This window comes from Chroicocephalus ridibundus, chromosome 12 (assembly GCF_963924245.1).
Source record: "Chroicocephalus ridibundus chromosome 12, bChrRid1.1, whole genome shotgun sequence".
Lineage (NCBI taxonomy): Eukaryota > Metazoa > Chordata > Aves > Charadriiformes > Laridae > Chroicocephalus > Chroicocephalus ridibundus.
In genome coordinates, this window is record NC_086295.1 from 975718 (window position 1) to 997635 (window position 21918).

General features: G+C 46.5%; 1 protein-coding gene and 1 long non-coding RNA gene across 5 annotated transcripts in view; both read right to left on the reverse strand.

The window, feature by feature from the left end:
- Positions 1 to 915: 915 nt before the first annotated feature.
- Positions 916 to 6220, reverse strand: PRELID3B (PRELI domain containing 3B). Its single transcript, XM_063349665.1, is given in 7 exon segments — positions 916 to 3031; positions 3034 to 3100; positions 3758 to 3860; positions 4235 to 4305; positions 4889 to 4978; positions 5320 to 5488; positions 6062 to 6220. Coding segments are annotated over 7 exon segments (645 nt in total). The 5' UTR covers positions 6094 to 6220; the 3' UTR covers positions 916 to 2918.
- Positions 6221 to 8906: 2686 nt separating this feature from the next.
- LOC134522236 (uncharacterized) overlaps positions 8907 to 21918 on the reverse strand; it is a 120760-nt gene continuing 107748 nt past the window's right edge. Inside the window, exons 5-10 of one of the 4 annotated variants that reach the window (XR_010072976.1) lie at positions 20955 to 21090; positions 16627 to 17147; positions 16128 to 16216; positions 15601 to 15708; positions 13350 to 15039; positions 8907 to 10642 (exon numbers count right to left, since the gene is read on the reverse strand). This is a non-coding gene — a long non-coding RNA (uncharacterized LOC134522236). Of the gene's footprint in view, positions 10643 to 13349; positions 15040 to 15600; positions 15709 to 16127; positions 17148 to 20954; positions 21091 to 21918 lie in introns of all 4 variants that reach the window. The other 3 variants (XR_010072977.1, XR_010072978.1, XR_010072975.1) reach the window with 3 other exon arrangements.

Here is a 21918-nt window from a genome sequence, read left to right on the forward strand (position 1 = left end):
CCTAAATCTGTAGATAAGGTAAAACATGAATCCAGTTTTGGCGAGCTGAAGCAGGTAGGGAACCACCAGAGACCACACTGATTTGTTCAGATCACATTCCTCCATCTCTACCCCTTCCGCCCCCTCCCCTCTCCCCTTTTTTCTTTCTTCCTGGCCCTTTAAGTTTTGTCCCTCCGGCAGTAGCTCCTCTCTCTCATCCACCTCCTCCGTTCCTTCTGACCACCAGACCCCCACAGCTCCTCTGCACTACTTCGGGTCACGCTCACCGCCGTATGGGTGCATTCAGCCACGGCACCCTACATCCCCCAGAGCATTGCCAGCAGTGACCCAGCCCTGCAGCGCTCTGTGACGCTGATCCACAAGGAAGCAAAGAAAGCCTCCGAGCAGGTAGGCATAGCGAGCACAGGGCAGGTATCTGCTTCCTTCTCCTGTGACAGGGCAGCACGTACGCTGGCCTTGCTGCACACACAGTCTCCCGCTCCCCATCAAGCAAAGCTGCTTTAGGTGCAGTCTCCTGTTGAGAACGGTGGGTAAACAGACAGGCTGTTACGTGACTGAATGGACCCAAACACTTTGTTCTCTTCTGCTCTTAACAATAGCGAGCATTAGATTCCATGTGCAGAGGTACATTCCTTAGCAGGTAAACTGTAGCATACAAATTGCAGTCCAAGTAGACTGAAAATCCTTCCACAGGACCTAGCAAACTGAAATCTGCTTACTAGTTATTGGGTAAGATTTGCAGAAAAGCAGTTATTAAGAAGCAAAAAGAAGACCACAGCAGCTGTAATGTGCATTTTAGGATATGCATTTCAATAAAAGCAGCTATTAACTCCAGAGTATTTCTTCACCCTCCTCATTTCAGGTTACTCACCTAGCAGTTGAAAAAAACCAAATAGATGAGAAAGTTTCAGGAACTACCCAGAACTCAGATAAGATTTTATTTAAAAAGAGCCACATACAGAAAGCCATACTCCCCGACAGAATGAAAATGCAGGCATGTAAGTAAAGCAGGACAAAGAAAATCACGATCTTTCAAGAAGCTGTTGAATGCTTACAGAAATTAAAGTTTTTTTCAGTGCAAGGGCAAACTGTGAGTTCATACTATGTAGTCCTCAGTGCAGAAAAATTAGGAAAAGAAAAAATTGACTTTAAAATGTTAAGTGATGCTAATGGCTAAACAAACATTTAAAATGAGTTTCAAGCATTGCATTTTTGTCAGAAATGCTGGTAAAGTTTTGAAGAAGTTTCACATACACTTTTTAAATTGAAATGCTATCTCAGTTGTAATAACCTCCTGTGAAAGCATGGCAAACCTCAATGATTTGAATTTATTAAGGTAGTCTCAAACCATTTATTTTTAGAAAAATATTTAGTATAGTTAAATTTTTAGAAGTTATATATATATGTATATAACACCTGTTTTTTTTCCCCTACACAAGTCTTACAGAAGATTGTGTTCCCATGTGTTTACCACTTAAAATAAGCTCTGGTTCTCTATATAGCACACACCATTAAATCGGCAATTCCGGTAGAACAGAAACGGCACGCAACATAAAATGTGCTGGAACAGGTGACATCACAGTTCTGAAAGGCTGAGAGTCCTGAAATTACTGGTAAGCTTAGAATCAAAATTCCAGGAAAAGCCTCTGGCACCAAAACACAAGCAGCCGCTAATCCAGGGCTGTGTCCTTCCCTGGTTCCATCACACCCCAGGAGGCTCCCGGGCCAGCCAGCCCCGGCGGAGGGCAGCAGCTCTACCAGCAGCCCGGTGCTCTGGGAAGGGAGGGCTGTCAAGGTCTGACCTTCACGTGCCCACAGCTAGTAACTGCTGACAGTACCAGGAATCTACAGCAAGTACCAAGAAACAAACACAAACTGCAGAAAACTTTTTATTCTCAAGGTTTTCATTTAAAGAACCTTGTATTGTGAGCAAATTAGTTCAAAAGGTAAAGGACCTTCTGGAACTTGGAACACTATGGTTACATTAAAGGACAACACAATATTCAGATGATGTAACAGGTCGGTTTTGGAGCACGATCAAGTTAATGAGTGTATCATTAACATTCTTTAATATCGCTTCCTCTTACATTTAGGTATCTCTTTAGCCAACTTCTCAAAGGTTTTTTAGTTCTTTAAGTGGTTCTTTGCAATTTTCAAGTGAACACCTACCATTCTTAGATGCCCTGACAGCCTGCAGGATTTTAAGGCTCTGTGCTTATTGTACCACTTTATTTAACGGGCTTTTGGAAATGCAGATACTTATTCCAGAAGTTTAAGATACAATTTCATTTTAAGTTACTGCATGCCCAGCTCATTAATGTCACAATTAGGAATAGGATGTAGGTCTTAGTAGATAAGAGACACTTTTTATGTTTTACCTATATTGACTGAAAACCAATTTGAGTACCGTGTTAGCTCAACCTGTCAAACAAGTTAAAAACCTTATCAAAAAATATTTTATACATTCTTTTGTATTTCAAGCGTCAAGTAATAAACTTTCTGTTAAACCAAGTTGTATCACACAACTATCAAAAATTAACAAACAGAACAATGCCGGAACAAACCATTCTGCTTAATTTTGGGCTTGGTCCCAAAAGAGGTAGTCCGTAAGTCACACAAAAATAAAAATTCCACAGAAGTTAACTTAACAGGCCAGTCTCCTCCACCATCTTTAGCCTCATCACTAAGTGAGGTGATTTCGTATCTGAAAACATTATAAGTTAGTGTTCATGTAAATATAAGAACTATACTTGAAAATTACTTCTTCATCTGTAACCGAAATTCGGTCCAGCTGAACCAATATATTAAACTAGGCTTTGTGCATCGGCCTCATTAGTAAGAATTCAGCTTTTCTCCAAATTAAATTTGAAAGATGCCTAATACACAGGTATGCCTTTAAATAACAAAGGATACATGTATTAAGGTTTGGAGAGAAGCTTCAGATCATTAAGCCTCGTTAGTAATACAGGTATATTTACTATCATTTCTCTACAAAGGCTGCTGCTGCCATTGAATTCCTCATGGTTCCTCTTGCTGAAGCTGTGAACTCTTCAATTTCAGCGTTCAGTCTATTAATTACCCACTCCAATGCTTCGCGGCCCTACAGTTAAAGAAAAGTTTATCAGTGTATAAATCTCAGCAAATAAGTACATAGGTTAAACCCTGTCTTGCTGAAAATGACTAAAGACACAAGAGTTGAAAATGGAAGAAAAGGTACAGAAATACATGCCTCCGTGATATTTTTTACTTCACTAACCAGAGTACTGCAGGAACATGGACTGCCTTACATTTCACAAGAAAAGTCCTGATGTCAGCAGCGCTCGCGTTACGAACCACACTGTTCTGCCATTCTTGAGGCTGAACTCAAGACATCTTTGGATTCCCAGAGGACAGGCTTTCAATTAAAACACTGCTTCGTTACTCCCACATAACTCCTTCAGATCTGTCTGGAGGCATATCCTTTTTCAATAGCAAAAACTAACAGACGGCATCAAGAGGGCAGCAAGAGAGTGACTGTTAAGTGACTGGAGATGTTTTTCCAGTGAAGATTCAGAGAGCTTTGCCAAAAATAATTTATTATCTCCATCACAAAAGGAAAAAACAAAGAGGAAGTTCAGCAAGCCGAGCATTCAGTCTCTACGGTAAAGGCACCAGAACTATGCGGACCCCTCTTAAAGTTGCTGACAAAGCCAAAAAGTAAACCAGAGATTTGTATTCTCGCTGTCACTTAGCCAGCGGGCACACATTTCACACTTACTTTCTTAGCATTGGAGGAAATTGTGTTTGCCATTAGCCCTTCTAGGTAACTGCTGAGACTGACACCTTTTACTGATATTATTGCTTCTTGGGTCAAAATGGTTCTGAAACAGAGAGCAGGAAACTGAATTATTCTGAGTAGTTTAAACAAGAATACATTGCTGGAAGAAACTCACTCCTCCCCACCAAGTACAAACTCCCATCAGCTTCCTTGTGTAACACAGAACTTCTTGCCCTACAAACACAACCCACTTGCACCGCACTCACCTGCTTTATGCCTCTACTTGTAAAATAAAAGCCTAGAGTCCCTGGTGCTCTGGAGAAGCAATGCCACTACAGAAAATGGCAATCCACTTAATTCCTTTTTAGACAAGTTACCATAGCAAAGGTGATGGAAACCTCAGCTTCTGCTCAAGGGAGACCATGGGCAGCCAAAGTCCGCGCTACTTCAGGGCAGTTTCAGAACAAGGGTACTTACTTGTCCGGCTCGCGAGGGTGTGGTTGATAGACAAGCCTCTCATCTACTGACACCAGGTTTGTAAATGAAATCTGCGGAATGCAAGACAAGATTACCCCTTGATAAAAACATTAAAGGAATGTAGTAAATAAAACTGCACATTCAAAACTGTTTGTTTATATCCGACTTAAACACTATAGTTTTTCTACGAGTATTAGGGTCGTAGAACAAGACAGAGAAGTCTCCAAGTGCCACATCTGCTGATCTAGTTCTCTTCCCTTAAGTTTTTGCATTGTTTACTAATATACACTACCGCATCGGAAAGAACATTTCAACAGTGCATCTGACAGATGGAGTGGTATGAAGAGGGAGATGTCACACGATTAGGAAATGGTTACAGTGTATACCAAATGGCTTTTAAAATTTTGTTCTCAACACCCCCTGCCCCAAACTACCACCATCTGCTCAGCAGCGTGTCCAGCTTTGGTCCTGACAAGGTTCATCAAGCCAGTAGCTCTTTCCTGAAAAACCAAACTGGTCAACTACAAACACATTACTTAAACCTTTAGCTTCTGTTGTTGTAAGGCAATCTTCAAGTAATTTTCAAGATTATTTTCCTTTTCAAATTTACTAGAATCTGTAATCTACTTCAGTTACACAAACACAGCTACTTACGTTACGGGATTTAAGCTCCATTGTTTTTTTCACTGGGTCAACAACGGAGTGCTCCTGGACGTAGGTCTTTGTTCTGCACGTGCCAATGAGCTAGGGGACAGGCAAACATACACAGAATTAATATGCGAGCCAACTGCAATTTTGTTAGTGTGTATATAAATGTGTAAATAGTAGTTACCATATTGAACAGACACCGAGACCACAGAATTAGGGTTTAGCTTAAAGTAAGTCTATGAAGTAGAGGTAGATGTCATTTTCAACATGGAAGCAACCCAAGATCCAGGCAAGTTGTGGTGCCCCATGTCAGCAGCTGTTGAGCTTTCCCGAGGCATAAACGCCTTCATTTTTAACCCACTGAGGTTATGAAGCGATACAGGTCTGTCACAGCCCCTGGCCACAACCCGCCCCCAGCCCCGCGCCGGGGTACGCACCGACTTGACGATGGCGGGGATGCCCCACTCGGTGCTGAGCAGGCGGTGGCTGTGCAGCTTCCCGCCGGCGTCCACCTGCCTCTGCAGCACGTCCACCCCCACCACGCCGGGGTTCATGGGGTTGGGGTACTTCTGCATGGCCGCCGTCGTCACCGTCTCCCAGGGGTGGCTGCCCAAAGAGGCGACACACAACGTCACACCCTCGGCTTTTAGCAGGGCTGCTGTTAGAGCTCAACACATCAGTCGATACGTATTTTTAAGGCAGTTCGATTTCCAGTTCTCAACCCTACACGTGTGTCCCGTCCCCCCCTTTCCCCCGAGGGAAGGCGTCCGTCCGGGGCCGGGCAGCTGAGCCTACAGCACGGCGGTGACCGGCACCCCGGCGCTCAGCCGCCTCCTGGCTCGTCATTGGCAAGACGTCCCTGAGACACAGTGCTGAGACACCGCAATTCCTGCGGGTTTCAGCAATACCGGGGTAATTTATTCAGCTGGTACCGTCCTCTAACAACGGTCTCCTTCGGGTGATTTTCCACACGGGTGTTCTAGAGCCCTGGCGCCCCGACAGCGCGGAGCGACCCCAGGGGCGAGGGCAGCGCCGAAGGCGCCCTGCACCGCCCGCCCCCCCGCTCCCGGGCCGCGCCCCGGCCGGTGCCCGCGGCAAGGTCAGGGGCGGCGCTGCCGGCGGAGCCCGGTCCCGCAGCCCCCCCTGGGCCGGCCCCGCTCCCCCCCTGCGCGGGCTCACTCGAAAACGTGCTCCGAGGTCCAGATCCTCATGGCGGCGGCGGGGCCGGGGCGGCCGCCGCCGCGCTCCCCTGGCTCTCGCGGGCCGCGCTCCGCCGGCAGCGCCGCGCCTGCGCAGAGAGCGCCCGCCCGGCGCGGGGCGCTGCCCTCCAATCGCCGCGTGGCGCTGGCCTGACGTCACGGGGCGCGCACCGCGTGACGGTCACGCAGGCGGTGGCGGCGCGGGAGGTGCGTACCGGGCCCGCTTCCGGTTCCGGTGCGAGGGGGGGTGGCCCCGCCCTGTGGCCGGTCCCTGGCGGTGGCCGGTGAGGGGTGGCGGCCGCAGGCCGGGGATCCTGCCCGCGCCGCGACTGCGCGGCCTATTTCACCTCCCCTCCCCTCTCGTCAACCGGGCACGGGGCTTCGGTGCCGCTCGGAAACGCCTCCGGTTGCGCAGGCGCGTTGCTCGGCGCTGTGCGACTGTGACCGGTGCGCGGCAGCTCCGCGCTCGCGGGTCCCTCGGGAAACACTTTACGGCCGCGGCAGCGCGCTGACGCCACCGCTGGCCGGGGCACGCGTCACCGGCGGGGCCGGGGTCAAACCCCCACGCGCTGCGGGTCGCCGGGCGCGCGGTGTCCCCGGTGGCGCGGGCCGGGCCGGGCGCCCCGCCCGGGAGGCGTTTTATAACGCGCCGTTACAAAACAGGCGGGGGGCGGGGGTCAGCGGAGGTTCCCGGCCCCGGTGAGTCACCCTGGCAGGCGGCGGAGCGATTTACGAGGGCCGCGGCGCGGCGAGGGGCCGGCTCGGCAGCAGAGCAACCCGCGCGCGTCCGGGGCGCATCGCCGCGCCGTCCGCGCCGCGTTTCTCAAGATACCGGCGTGCCCGCGGTGTGTAGAATTCGTCGGTGTTTTCGAACAGGGGGACGGCGTCTCCCAGACGCAGCTCCCGGCCAGTGACTTTCGGTACTGGTGACTGCGCGGTGACGGCCTCGCTGGGAAAGGGCGAGAGGGGGGTTTCCCAGAGCAGGTTACTCCCCCGGGGAGGTTCTGTCACCTTTCCACGGGTCCAGAAACCCTGAAGCCCTGGCCAGGCTCGAGAGACCTCAGTGAATATTCCCCTTCTGTCTTGTTCATGTCAAACACAGACGCTATTATACAGAGAAGCTACTATTTAATGATAAACAACCAGATTCAGTCAGCAGCAAATACTTAAATGACAATGAATTTTAGCTGCGGAGACTTCTCTTGATCTTATCTTTCCTGACTCTTCCACCTCCTGGGGCTATTCCCAAAAGTTGTTAACAGGCGAGCAGTCCCTCACAGCGCAGTTATTTCTGGAAGATCGCCACTCAGTTCTAAATCCGCCGTAGCCTTAATACCCGCTGAGGGACTTCTACAGCTGGAGAATTTTGCAAAGGGTGTTAAAAACGCTGAGCATTTGGCGAGCTCTCGGACTGCAACACGCCGTGGAGGACGGTGACCCTTAAACAGCCCCTGGCAACAGCAGATGCCCATCTCCTGCCCGTTGGGCTTTGTGGAGCCTCTCAGCAGCTCTCCATAAAAGAAATATCAACTCCTGGAAGCAAAGCGAAATGACATCTCCGAGAAGGAAGGATGCCAACATATGGTGCAGATTAGGAGCTAGATCTCAACAGTTCTTGCTCATCCAAACTTCACTTCATTTGAACAGGAGTTTTGTTCCAAGTGAGTTTCTGTATTTGAGCGATAGCAAGGGCTGAACTACCTGACTTGTAAAAGGAATAATGAAATTATAAATAATAACAACCAGACTTTAGGAAAATAAAATGCTCATTTGTAACTGCAGAGGAAAAAGTTGCACGTCCTAAACATCAGGATTCTTTATGTTGGTGATGTTTTGTCTTGAGAATATTGTCTCCATTTTTATGACCAAGAATTTAATACTGTAAAATCTGTTAACTTTTCCCCTCTATGTTGACAATATCTGTTTAACAATTGAAATCAAAGAAAACGGTCTTTCAGTTAAGTCTGTCCAGTGCCAGGTACTGCCAGGGTGATCATTAAGGACCACCACGGAATCTACAAAAGACCACGCAGACCTGGGGAAGGCCGTGGTGAGATGGCTGGGTTCACGGGGAGCTTTCAGGGGCCGTTTGCGGCTCTGCTGAATGCAACTGGTGGATGAAATGGGCCTTGTGGTTCCGTGCTCCGTATAGATTTTGGCAGAGCAATCTCCTTGGCACGACTGAGACAGACTTGAAGCTGCTCTCGGGATTGCGTACGAGAGCGCCGCGAGGTCCCAGTGAGTTTCCTCGCAGAACAAGGCGTTATGAGTTTGTACTTTCAGACCCGCGATTGCCAGCAGGGAGGTGTGAGCTGTCCCCTTTAAGCAGCCTCATAAAATATCCCTCATTTTGACTGAGAGGTGTAAATGTCAGGAAACGGCTCACGACCCCAGAGTCACTTTATCTCCAGCATTAGGTCCAGATCCCTCCGGCACTCCATAATGGCTACCAAACCCCAGCTTGTCAGACCCGCTCAGGCTTAGACAATTGTGGGTTTAGCTTTCCGTAACAAAAAATACAGGTATTGTGTCACGCTTAGAAGCAAATGCCATCCTGGTTCAAAGCCCTAATGCCAGAGATCAACCAGACGGCTCTGCAGTGCAAAACGTCAGGAAATTCTGACCTGAAAAGGGTCTGGTGACAACGGCAGTGACTCAAGCTGCGCGTCTGAACGGAGTGAGTGCGGGCCAGCAGAGGTGTCCGTGGTGGATGCCCACAGCCAGGATTCGCTGTGGTCAGGCTGCGGGTGACCGACACAGCGACGAGCAAGCGGGGAAAGTGCCGGATTGAAGTGCTGCGCTTCCCGCAGCTGGCAGGACGAGCTCTGGCTGGGAACCCTGCCTCACCTCCCAGCTGCCGTTTTCATATTACACTGAGGCAAGTTTGCTGTTTCATACTCCTAAGAAAAATGTATTTGGTAGTGTTTTTTCCCCCCCCGTCATATTTTAAAATACAGCTAATGCTACAATAATACTCCACCAGTTCCTTGATCTGAAATTAAAAGTTTTGATGTGTTTGAATACTGGTATTCTCACGCAGTATTAATGAAAACCATCCAAAGGTCTTTTCTTGAGCTGGAAAAACAAGTTCCCACTCCCTTTGTCAGTCCGGCAGTTGTACTGGCAGAAAACCGACATTATCGATGTTTTCTTTTCCAGACATACCTCTTCAATGACTTCTGTTATACAATGCTCAGTGACTGTGTCTGAACACCCTTTCACCAGCCACAGTCGAGTCAGTAGATGAGGCTGTTGGTGTTTGCATTTTCCTGTACGTACTTCGTAAAAAACCTTTGTTGGGTAGCAAAGCTCTCCTTGAGTACTTCGGGCTCTTGCTCCCGCAATTTGAAGAAAAATCAGATCATAGAACTAGCCAGCGAATCCCTTTTCCCTGATCCCCCATGTTCTGGGGAAAATGGCTGTCAAGTTGCAAATGAAATGCAAATAGAAATTTTTACAGATTATAATTTTCTATCCTGAGACTAATACCTATCGTAGCCTTAGAAGAGACGAAATAGCAGTGAACGTACCAACGTTGAGAGAAGCGCAGGTGGGTATGTTCTTACAGAGAAATAGGTTGAATCGGTTGATGCCTTCCGCGTGGGACACCGCCAGAGGGGGCTGGGTCCCCGGGCAGGATGGGCCCCGCGCCCCCCAGGGACCCCCCGCACCCCCAGGGACCCCCCACACCCCGGGGATCCGGGATCCCAGCTCTGCTGCTGCCCCCGTGCCCCCAGCGCTGCCAGCCCGGCTTCCGGAGCGGATTCCTCTGCAGAAATACACTGTTCCCCGGCTTCCATGGCCAAATGGCATCTAGACAGAGATTCCGCGCTGGAAACGCGTCGGAGGGCCTTTTTTCAGTACTTTAAAGATATTAACAAAAACTCAACATAAAAGCAATGAAACATGCCCAAACAACAACAATAATAAAAACCCGTCCCTTTTATGTCCTCTAGTTAAGCCTGCTTAATTTGTCACTAACTTAAACCTCCACGAAAGGCCTGACTTGCTGCTGGACCAGTTTGCCGATGTTACCGGCTGCTGTATGATTTCAGAGGCAGAAAAATGGTGGAGACGGGAACATGTGGCCACAAACGGCCCTTTCCACAAGGGCCTGATCTCAGACTGGTTTAAATGGTTTACACCATTGCGGGCAGCGCAGCCCGAGGGTCCCCGCGCGGCTGCACCCCAGCGTTTCCCAGCAGGAAGGTGCTGCCCCTCCAACACGCTCGTGATCTGCGCTCGCCTTCTGCTGGCGAGGGACCGTCACTGGCCACCCTACCCCGAATAACGAACATACACAGCCAAACCCCATTGCTTCTGCCAGTGCCTTCCCAAAAGGACTGAAAAACCCCAGAAGTTTTCAGATAACATGTACATAAATAATCTTCTGGCATCTTTGTACGCTCACCTTCAACGTTTGCCCTCATCCCAAGGAGAAGTGAAATACAGGCAGCGGAATTCCTCCTGCGGGACTCTGGAGATTCAGAACGTCTGGTTGCCTGGCCAGAAAGTTTCCAGACCGCTTTTTTTATGCCAGGATTTTAAATCACATGTAAACCTGTGGAATGGAAAGAAAGGGCAGAGAAGTCAGTTGCTCACGAGGCAGCATCAAACCAGGCTCCTACAGTTTAACTCCCCGCGCTGTTGCTCAGGGACGCGTCTCACGGCAGCACTGAAATGCAACGAGTGCGAACCACAGCACACAAGTTTGTCTCAGCTTTTCTTGTCCTTTTGGGGGAAAATATGACACGAAAGGCAGAGTGTGTAACGAGAATTACTCATTCTCAGCTTCCACATTCTAGTTCCTGTATCACAAAAAGCGGGGATACACTTTCTTCCTTCTTATGACTAAAACCAGAGAGGTACTAACTCTTCTACACGGATTTATGTGCAGATTCAGAATTTGTTTTCCAATATTGATTGCACTAAAAGAGTTCTTCCTGGAGTTTCTTAAAATGTATTATTTTTCTACTTCTTAAATCTGTCATATTTATGACTGGACGTACAACTGCTGTACAAAGGCCACAGTCAAAAAGTGCTGCTGTTCTCTGGCGTGATGATACAGGGAGCTAAAAAAAAGGGGATGTAATTTCTTAACAATACTATTGCAAACCTATTTCCTGTTTCAAAATTATTCACATTTCCTTCTTAGACACATTTAAAACAGTCTGGCTCCCCAAATAATTTCTAAGCTCTAAAATAACATGATCTCTTGAAAGACATCTGAGAAGTGTTTGTGGGAAGGAGGTGTCCGTGCTGGTGTTTCCACTGGCTCAATCAAGCAGTCCAGTAATAACTCATCAGCGTTGCTTGCCAGGTTGCATAAATGACTTCAACACTGGCCAGTTCTGGCGAGCGTGGTTTGGTTTTGCTGGGAGTCAATGAGTCCTCTGGGGGGGTGACAAAGGCGCCGAGCAGCAGCACGTCCCCACCCGGGGCTGCAGGTCTCCCTGGTGGCTCTTGGCCATCCACCGCGGCTGCTGCCGTTGGCGCTGGCTCCTGCCCCGCAGCATCGCTCCCCGCAGCATCGCTCCACATCGCTCCCTGCGGCATCGCTCCCCGCAGCATCGCTCCCCGCAGCATCGCTCTACATTGCTCCCCGCAGCATCGCTCCGCATCGCTCCCCGCAGCATCGCTCCCCGCAGCATCGCTCTGCATTGCTCCCCACAGCATCGCTCCCCGCAGCATCGCTCCCCGCAGCATCGCTCTGCATCGCTCCCCGCAGCATCGCTCCCCGCAGCATCGCTCTGCATCGCTCCCTGCAGCATCGCTCCCCGCAGCCAGCGCTGGCCTGACCCGCACCCCCTCCCCAGGGGCTCTGCCAGTGACTCTGCACCACGGCACCCTGAAGGGGTAAAAATCACATTTAATGAACTCACAAATATGTATTTCTGCAAATTTAGATGACAGGAACCTGCTATGACAAATATATAATAAATTCATAAAACCAAAAAGATTGGTAATTTTTTAACAAGCAGTTTAAAAAATGTGGCTTTAAAAGTGTACACAGTAAGTATGTAGCTACTAGGAAGAGGGAACTTCTGAATAACTGATAACCCAGCAGTACTGCAAAAATCCACTTCAAAACCTAATGAGGCAGAAAGTTGAAATTATTTCAGTGAACGAGTAGTGTCAATGGTCTTACATTATCCACGCTAAAAGCATTCAGAGCATCTTATTGATTATGTTTGTCACCATAGCTGAAAAATGCAGCTATTTTCTCTCTGTTGTACGATCTTTTTGGTTTTGTTCTTTGTAATCATAAAGCTACAATCATATTCAGCTCTATTTAGCACGAGGCTGACCTCGCCCGTTGCTAAAAAGCCGGCAGAGCCATTTTGCCTCTTCATTCAAACAGACACCTGGATCTTCTCTCTCCAGACAAAAAAGAGCTGATGCTACCAAGGTGATACTCTACAAACAGTATTTCTGAAGTAGTCAACTTGAATGCATTGTTTGATAATCCTTTTTAAAGAAACGTTGGCATTTTTTTTCTGTTCGTAAGCATCTGATTCCTGCACCAAAGGGCTGTCTCAAGCTAAAACAAACACCGCGCACAATCAGTGGAGAATGCTGGACTTCAGGTGCTGTCTGCGAATTCCACTCTGGACGTGGTGTCCCACACACCCAAGAACGGTCTTTTAGACTTCAATTTCCAGAAGTCCCCATCTATGAAGAAGTAGCTTTTCTTTCCTTTGAAGGTTCTTGTCACCACGTTTGCAATTCCACTACGTAACTCAGTGACCTGACTTAAATAAAGCCCGTGCAATGTCTCAGGTAAAGGCAGGCTGAGATTTCAAGACAGAAAAACCTGAGAAAAATCCAGAGCGCCAGCTTCGACTACAGTGTAGTGCTGTAGACATGTGCGTTAAATGTCAGGTAAGAGCGGTTGGTACTTCAGCTCCGGGAACAGTGAAGTATGCCCAGGAGAGAATTCACAGACTGTAATTTCATAAGCTCTTAATGGAAGGCGATGCGTATTTCAAAATGTTTTAAAGTCGTCTTTGGTTGAAGAGAGAATGGCCTCTCTGTCTCGCCCATGGAACTGACTCTTCTTGGAGAAGCCCTGAAAGGCAGAGCTGCAGCCCGAAACCGTAGGTGACGGAGCTGCAGAGGAGACGGTAAATCCTCCGTCAGACCCTGCCCTGGTGTGCCGTCCCACCGCAGAGGAACGACGCGCCCCCGAGAGCCCTTTTCACATTCACAGGAGATTCTGGCCGAATGTCACGGGGTCAGTAAGCAAATTCATTCCCTGTTCCACTCACACTGCAGACATTCTTCACGAGTGAAAAAAGACAAGTTTGTGACCAGATCTTCAGAAACCTGTGTCCGCCTGAGTGTGAGGCAGCAGCGCGGTCTATGCGCTGCCGAGTGACGACACCGCTCCGCTCCGCTCCAGCACACTCCTTTGGAGCTGACTGAAGAACAACGAGGAGAGATGTAGTTTTTGTTACCGAGCATTTAATGTCTCTCCCTTCCCCCAGAAAACCCCACACCTTGAAACAAAACCCTAAACCCCACCAACATCCTCCCTCCGTGCCTCCCATCCCCCCCCCAAAAAAGAAAAAAACCATTCAAACCCTGTCATATTTGCTTCAGAACATTTAGTTTAAGCTAGGGTACATTAAAAATGTGCATTTAATAGAGTGATCTGGCACTAGCCCTGGAACAAATATTTGATCTTCAGATTCCTTTTATTTTATTCTTCTGCCATAAAAAGTCCTAAGAGGCTTAAAGCTGCACAACTTCAGAGCGCTGTTGCCTCATGTGCAAAACTGGCCAAACACCTTCCTTACCAAGCAAGCGACGCATCTACGCAGCTGTGAAACGCACTAACGCTCCACGCTAACGGGGCTCTAACGCTGCTCAGACCCTTTGAATGCAAACAATTATTTTCCTTACCAGTTTCTCCCCCACCTGCCGACATGCCAAATGTAGAAAATCAAGGTGCAGCGGCAGCCAGCTGGGCACTCGCGGCCTCAGCAGCAGCGAACCGCCTGCTCTCAAGGTCAGGTTTTGCACCTGGGATCCGCAGGGCTTGCTGTGACGTTCTGAGATCCACGGTGGCGGGATCCGCCGCGTTGCAGCGCTGCGCTGCAGTCACGCTTGGCAGCAGGGCTCTCAGACAGGTAGTACGTGGCCCTGAAATGGCTTTTGGCTAGTGAATGGCTTGGTTTCAATTTAAAAACCGACACAAAATTTGTAACAAGGTATGTGCTGTATGACTCCTTAGAACCATGATTTTTTTTTTTTTTCATTTATTGTGCAATTTCCTTGACTTCCATGGTTCAGGGAGCTCGATTATGGCTACACAAACAGTTCCATCTTGCCCGCGCCATTAGCAGGAGCAGCAGCCGGCAGCGGGTGTTTGACTGAAGTGCAGATACAGGAGAGTGCACGGCTCATGGACGCGATACAACTGTTCTGTTGTCTGGGAAACAGTCTCTTAAACTCTGCATAATATGACAGTTACCAGCCAGATAATGTTTTTTCTTGCAAGCATCACAAATGTGCATGTGATCAAGTAGGCAGATGATAATCTCATGTTATCACCCACAGCTCATGAGCAAGCACAGCAACAGCACAATTAAAGACAAAACCACATATTTTAAAGTACTTCGAAATTGCTGATAATTTTGTGTTGTTTGGAAATAATCATGCTTCTCCCCTACATCTGATCCTCGGTTAATCCTAAAGATGACAACGTTTCTTATAAAAAAACACCATGCTATCAAACATTTGTTGAATGCAACTTTCTAACAGAAACCCTTGAAGAACCAGCCACGACAGGTAGTGGTCATAACATATTACATGTTAAATCACAAACACAGAGTTATATATTCACCCATGGTCTTCAAACCGTGTGCCTGTATCCAAAATTTATATAAAGCTCTTTCTTTCAGAAATCTTGTACTCGATCAGCTATCTTTCGACATGGTTGAAAGAAACCGCAACCTGGAAAGAAAAGTTGAGAATTCTTCATACACAAACTACTGCATGAAAGTGGCGACTTAGTCATCAGTGCTGGCATATTAAATGTCATAGAGACAATTATCGCATCAATTATAAATCAAACAGTCTTGAGATCCCTCCAGCCCGCGTCTATCCGTGGCTGACCACAGAGCCGTGGTGAAGGCCAGCCATTAAATCATTTTTGTTCAGTTTTGTGGGCCAGAGAGCAGCTAGATCCCGGATTTAAGCCTATTTATGCTGCCCTCGTCACTGGGATTGTACCTGCCACCTCTTTGGGAGGGGGAGGATCCGGTCCCAGCAATCAAGGGCGCAAGAACCCAGCTCTGGGACTAAGTCCTTGGACCTTTAATAGTAGCAGCAACTCAAGGCTCAGCGGGGCCTGACAGCAGCAATTCCCAACTCCCAGCTGAGGAGACCTTCTGGTGTTTGGATGGAACTGACAACCCACCGAAAAACAGCCTGAAAGTTAAAAATTGCCCCAGAAAGTGGCCCTTCTGGCAATGAGACACTCCCACAGCTCCGACGTTGTGATACCCGACCTACCAGGCCAGCGTAGTTTCCTGTTTGGGGCTTCACTGAAAATCTGTAGCTTTCCCAAGTGGTCTTCTGAGGGTTTTTCATGAGTTTATTTCATCCAACCTAAGGGATAAACTATAAAAGAAAAACAAATAACAATACTAATCAAACAGGAGAGTTTAAGATAGAAACGTAATACAAGTATCTTCTATGCAAATAAAGTAATAGAATACTCTTCACGTACAGTTGGGACAAAAGTATTTTCTTCCATGGTATTCTCTAATAAACATTTTAAACTAATAAACAGATTCCATAAAATCTTCATTAATGTAAAAATGATAGATTTCCATTTAGGAAAATTAAAAATCAAAATCAAAGGCAATGCGATGGTGTGATCAGAATTGTCAGTGTCCAGCTAGATCAAATGACTGACTCTGCTCCGTACCACAACCACCGTCTGATGCTTCCCACAGGCCACGGATGGGTTTTATACACTTAACTGTGAGATATTATAGCACTTAAAGAAAATGAAAAGAATATGCGGGAAAACTTACCATCCCAGAACTCCTGCGAAAGAAGTGGGCTGCCTTCTCCAGAGCTGTCCTGACCCGAAGCCAAACACACCTAACAGGCTGGTACAAGCCTGGGGCGTACAGAATAAGCAAATTCAAGTAAAAGTTATGCAACGCCTTAAAGAAGATCTAAGAATTCAGTAAGTATTACAAGTACGTACGGGCTGTTACAAATACAGTGAGAGAACAGCACTTGAAGCGTTGCACTTTGCGAGGTTAATGCCACCACAGCCGTAACTCCAGCCCGCGCACGCTAGTTCTTAATTGGGGCAGCTTCATTAGTGATGATTAGCAAGAGAGCACTTTGGGAGACAAAAGCTTTTTCATCATCGTACTACCCACACTTCATGTGATGATGAAACCAGCTGTACACTAAGCTGTCTGCAACTGTTTCAGCAAAAGCAATAATTAAAGGAATAAACAGCATGTATAAATGAAAAAAAGGTTAAATTCAAAGCCACCGAGAAAGCATCAACCTTACCATGATATGATTAAGCCAACTTGGATTAATGCCGTCCGTGTCTTCAGGATACCTATATACGTTCTCTGTTGTATGTGTATAGAGTCCAAAACGTTAACAGCCACAAAATGAAGTGAAAAATATCTTAAAAAAAAATAAATACTTGCAAAAAGTAGCTTTAACAATGACTAGTATTCTCACAAAACAACCATTTCAAGTGTAATTTTTCATATCTGGTTCTCGCATAGTGTACATTAAAGCACTTCCCTACTAGCTGCCTCAATTTATTTATTTCTCTAAACTTGAGTCATTTAAGAACTACTTCAAGTTGCTGCACAAGTAAGTAACATTTATATCAGTTCTACTGCACTAAATCAGCAGGATATGCATTGTTTTCACTGCGGGTTCACGGCTACTAAGGTGGCAAAAGTGGAGTTTGACCTTCTCGGTTGGTGTCAACGTATGGTTCTCGTGCTCAGAAACAGGAACAGTTTTTGTATACGCTTCCTACCAGTGACAAATTCTGAGCACCCAGCAGCTCTCTGAAACACATAAAATACCGCAAATCAGTAATTATTAGGTATGCATTCCAAACCTGCAATACTAAAAAATAAATATCGGAGAATCTGTTTTCTGAAAACCATGGTTATAAATGGAGAGAGGAGCACAACTGTTAGCCTCACTGAAACACACAATTTTTGGAAGAAGAACAAAATGGGATCGCACCTGTCAGCTTTGTCAGTTAATTTGAGTGCGTCAATTTTTTCTGTCTTTTCAGAAATATGAGAAAGCACGAGAGCTCCGGCAGATCACAGAGAACGCTCACTAAGCCAAGGGGGAAGAGCAGCACTGCGAAAACGCAGTCTTCCACGGGGAGCGGTCTGGGTAACAAACTCCTCTCTTTGGCAGTTGTGAGTGTAAGAACAAAATAAATTACGACACATATCCCAAACAACAAAGCCTGCAGAATTTAAACAGTTAAAGAGTGTTAAGAAAAATTCTATCTTTTCAGTACTTTATTTTTGCCATATTGATTTCCCAAGAGAAAAATGTGAAAGCACCTAGCAATTGCTTGTCCTGGCAATCACTGATGCTCCTTTTCACTTGACTTAAATCCACTTAAACATTTTCCAGGTTTGGGCACGTTTATTGACTAATATTAGAGAGGCTGAAAATATTTTGAAGGAAAAAAAAAATTTTTCTGTGTTGACATCTTAATTGGCCCCAAGGTGGAATGCCAACGCATCCCCAAGGTGGAATGCCAACATGTCCCCAAGGCTGGATGCCAACACGTTTCCTGACAGGGTTTTCCTGCGAGTGGAGCCCCTGGGGCTGAGCCTGCTGCGGAGCGGCGTCGCCAAGCCCAGCGCAACCCAGCCCGCGGCTGAAAACCTTTGCGGGGTGGAGATTCCATGGACTCACTTTTAATGTTCTTTAAGCTGAATTCAAGAACATGTTCTTCAGTAGTTTGGTTTAGGAAAGAGAAAGTGTCTAAGGAGTCAAATTCAAGGCTCAATTAAAAGGACTAACAAAAGCATTGCTCCATTTAAGTGATGAGTAGAATATTGCTGAGGTATCACTGGCCTCAGGAGGGGAAATCAGCTGGGTTTCAACACTGACGTGTTTCTGAGTGCTTTTTGTTTTCCTGCTTCCCTGAAGCTCAATGGAGGTACTTGAATTTTACCAATGAATTCATTATGTTTGGATGTTTCGTTACACATTTTACAATGCTATCCGTAGTTGATATCTTTTCAGTTTTTCAGTGTTAGGAAATGTTCCCATTACAAGCCATAATAACTGGTGTTTTGTGTAGGAATAAAGAGGTAGGATATAACCTTCTTGGTACAGATGATTTTGATTAAAAAAAAAAAGAGAGATAAAAGATAAAGGTAAAAAGTGTGCATTTACAGTCTTAAATTGCAGCAGCTAAATAGCATAATCAATATAACTAGCCAGGAAACTATTTACGTCTGACAAGTTAAGTGAGAATGACCAGTAACTCAAATAAAAACTCCTAATTGTGTCACAGATTCTTCAATGGCTTTATTCAAGAAAATTAAGAAATACTTATGCCCACAGAACTCTAGTGAAATAAGTAAGTAGTAGTATCTCAGATGTTACAAATACGAAAATGTTGCGGAATTTTCTCAAAGCTCTAGAATCAGCTAAGGACTCGGTGCCCAGGAAAGGACTAGTGGGAGCTGAGCTTCCAACTTGCATTTATCTTTTTCAAGGTCTGTCTTCGATGGCTTTTCCAAGACAAAAGAATGGTTCATCTGTGATTAGAATTTGAGGATTCGCAGTTCCCAGTTCAGCCAACGAAGCCACGCTTTCTCACTGAGCTTTCTTATATTTTTTTCTTTCCGTGCACACAGGCTGTGTGTGCAGAGGAGTCCTTGAACAGGACACACAGCTTAAAAATTTGCTTTCCTGAAGTAATTTTACTAATGAATTTTGGGGTGGACAGGTCATCTTTTTCCCCAAACCTTTGCAGATGCTAGAGATTTGGAAAGGTAGGTAACTATTGAAAGGACACTGTAATTTTAACATATGTTTTGTTCTAATGCTGTATTTTTAATCTGGAGCCTTGAGGTGTTTATTAAATTGCTAAATATTTCAGAAACTTAGTTTTTATTAGAAGGAATCCTGAAAGGATAGCTTAGTAGTGGGTCTTTACAAACACAATAATTGAAATATATAACACGCGGACAGCTGCTAAGATGGCTGTTTCCATAACAGCACCCATCTACAGTCGGGTCCCCAACGGCAGAGGACACTGTTTCTATGGCAATGGAGCGTCTTAGCCTCAAGGATGCACAGAAATCCATTATGAACAGCAGGAACGCATATTTTAGATTAAAGGGGCTTCCTTGTTTATACTTACCTGCGTCTAGCCACTTGTCACCCTTTTCTTACACCTAGATTGTAAAGTGGTTGTGTTGGTGACTCTCTTTAGCTTGTTTTCCTAAAGCAATAGGTGGTACCGAGTCATTCTCTCTGTCCTCCTCTTACAGCTTCTTAAAGTGTTGGTTAATTGTGACCAAGTCAGACTGTGGGACCGGGACTCAGCAGTCAGAGCGCAGCCGCCCAGCGCTCAGAATCCAGACGGTGGACTCCGCTGCCGCTGGTCCTGCCGGGCGGGCAGGCAGCCGCCACGGGGACGAGGGGACACGGGACGAGCCGTGCCCACTCTGAGGCCAGGAGGAAACGGAGAGACCAGAAAGGAAGGGTAAGGGTATAGAATATGCATCTATGGGGCTTTGTAGACACACTGAACAGGCTAGTAAACTGTAACAAATAAATCCAAAGTGTTAGAAGACGGCACGGTAACAATTTTGGCACGGTAGGAGTGTGCACAGACACAGACAGACAGACACGTACATCAGCCTGTCTGGGAGTTCCAGTTTTTGTCTTCAGAAAAAGTGAGTTATTCCCCTGTTAGGTAATACCAGTTCTTAGCAACGCTGGTGCTCTCAGGTCTGTGCTTCGTCCACGTTCCTGTACCCAGTGTGCTAGCTATGTGGCCGTAAAAACTCTCCCAGATTCTTCTGGGGCCAAACTTACAGAGGGTCAATAACATGTCAGATGGGGGGGTTAACACCCAGCAGATTCACAATGGAACCTTTGCAGGTGCCCGTCAGAAATCAAAACTAATACCACTGAAAAACAGACTATTTTCAGTAATTTCAGCTCATATTTTGTGCCAAGATGAAGGCACTTTGGGGCAGGCATTTGGAAATTCAGCTTGTGCCAAATAGATGTCCGTTCAGTACAGACACGGTCAGGGAAACTTCCAATTAAAAGTTAACCGTCATGTTTCATTGTGGTTATTTAAGGGATCTTTAGCAACTTGCAACAGAAGAGCAAACAGGCTGAATCTCCCCAGTTTTGCAGATAAATTATTAGCATGGACAGACACCCACATTTAAGTACAAGCAGAGATTGCCCATTCTTGCTAAGAACTCAATGACTTCGGTGAGAGACCACGTACAGAGTCTGAGCCTGGGTGAGCGAGTGCTTGAGGCTGAAGACACTTCTTAGCGTGTACCCAGTGTTTCAGGACAAGGAGATAACAAGTGTTAATAGCTGGAAAACTGCTGATACAGTTTTGGTGTCTGGTTTTGAAAATCAGAGCCGTTAACGGTGTCAATAAATTACAAAAAGTCATGGTAATCCAATTACTGCTATTTTAAAACACTAAGGTTCCTTTGTAGCTATGGAAACAAAAATGCAGACATTAATGAGCAAGGGGGAAAAAACCCCGGTGTTTCCTTGACAACAGATAAAAGCATAGCTCCATGAAACCCGAAGGAGAGAGGGACAGAAATACCTTTTACCATGACACACACCTGGAAGATGAGTCCGGTGCAATAACACGTCACCCTGCCCCGAAGCTCCGGGACCCCTCCACGCGACCACTTCCCACCTTTGCGCTGAAGTCACCCAGTAGCTCCAGCCATTCTGTAGGTTTCCCCGAGCATCCTCCTGAGGGCGAGAATTACAATGGCACGTTGTACCACAAAGCCTGTGATAAGAACTGGAGCGGTTTGTGGCACGCGTGGAGTGCGCGCACACCCCTCCCTCTTTTCTCAGTGAAAATCTGTGTAAATATTGGTACGATTACCACACAGAAAGGGATATAAGGAGTGTACAACTTCAACTTAATTATTATCGCTTCAAATTTAACTGGCGGCTCTCACACCATCCAGGAATATTTTGGTCAGAAGAATTCCACATGGTTCAAAGCCAGTAGGATGAGCGGGATTGTGATAGAGGTGAATAAGAGGACACCAACAAGATTACGGGGCTGTTTTCCAGTGGGTAGCATACAGCATAACAGAATATCAACATGCAAAATAATTTAATGAAATTAATAAATAGAAGAGTTAATTGGCAAATTTCCCATAGGCATTTTGGAAGAACCAAATCTTCCAAACAAGGTCTTCCTTCAACTCTACGCAGCTTATGGTACTAAGAGCATCCCTTCCTAGTGGGAAGGAAAGTGTATCAATCCATTCAAAATCCTAAATTGTTTTGTGTCTGTAGCAATAAAGAGCTGGATACTAAGCTACAAGACTGTAGGGTTTCCTTGACAACATATTGGGAAAAAGCACAACTACATAAAAGCTTATGGAGAAAATAAAAAAAAAGTATAGTTGAGTTGTCTGAACGGCGTGGCACAGGACCGGTGCTGGTCTGGGGGCGCGGTGAGGGGAACGCTCTGTGTCTGCAGCTCCAGCTATCGACGCCTCCTTCTGCTCTTCTGACGCTGACCTGAAAGCTGGTTCAAATGATCAGTGACCCTGTCAAATT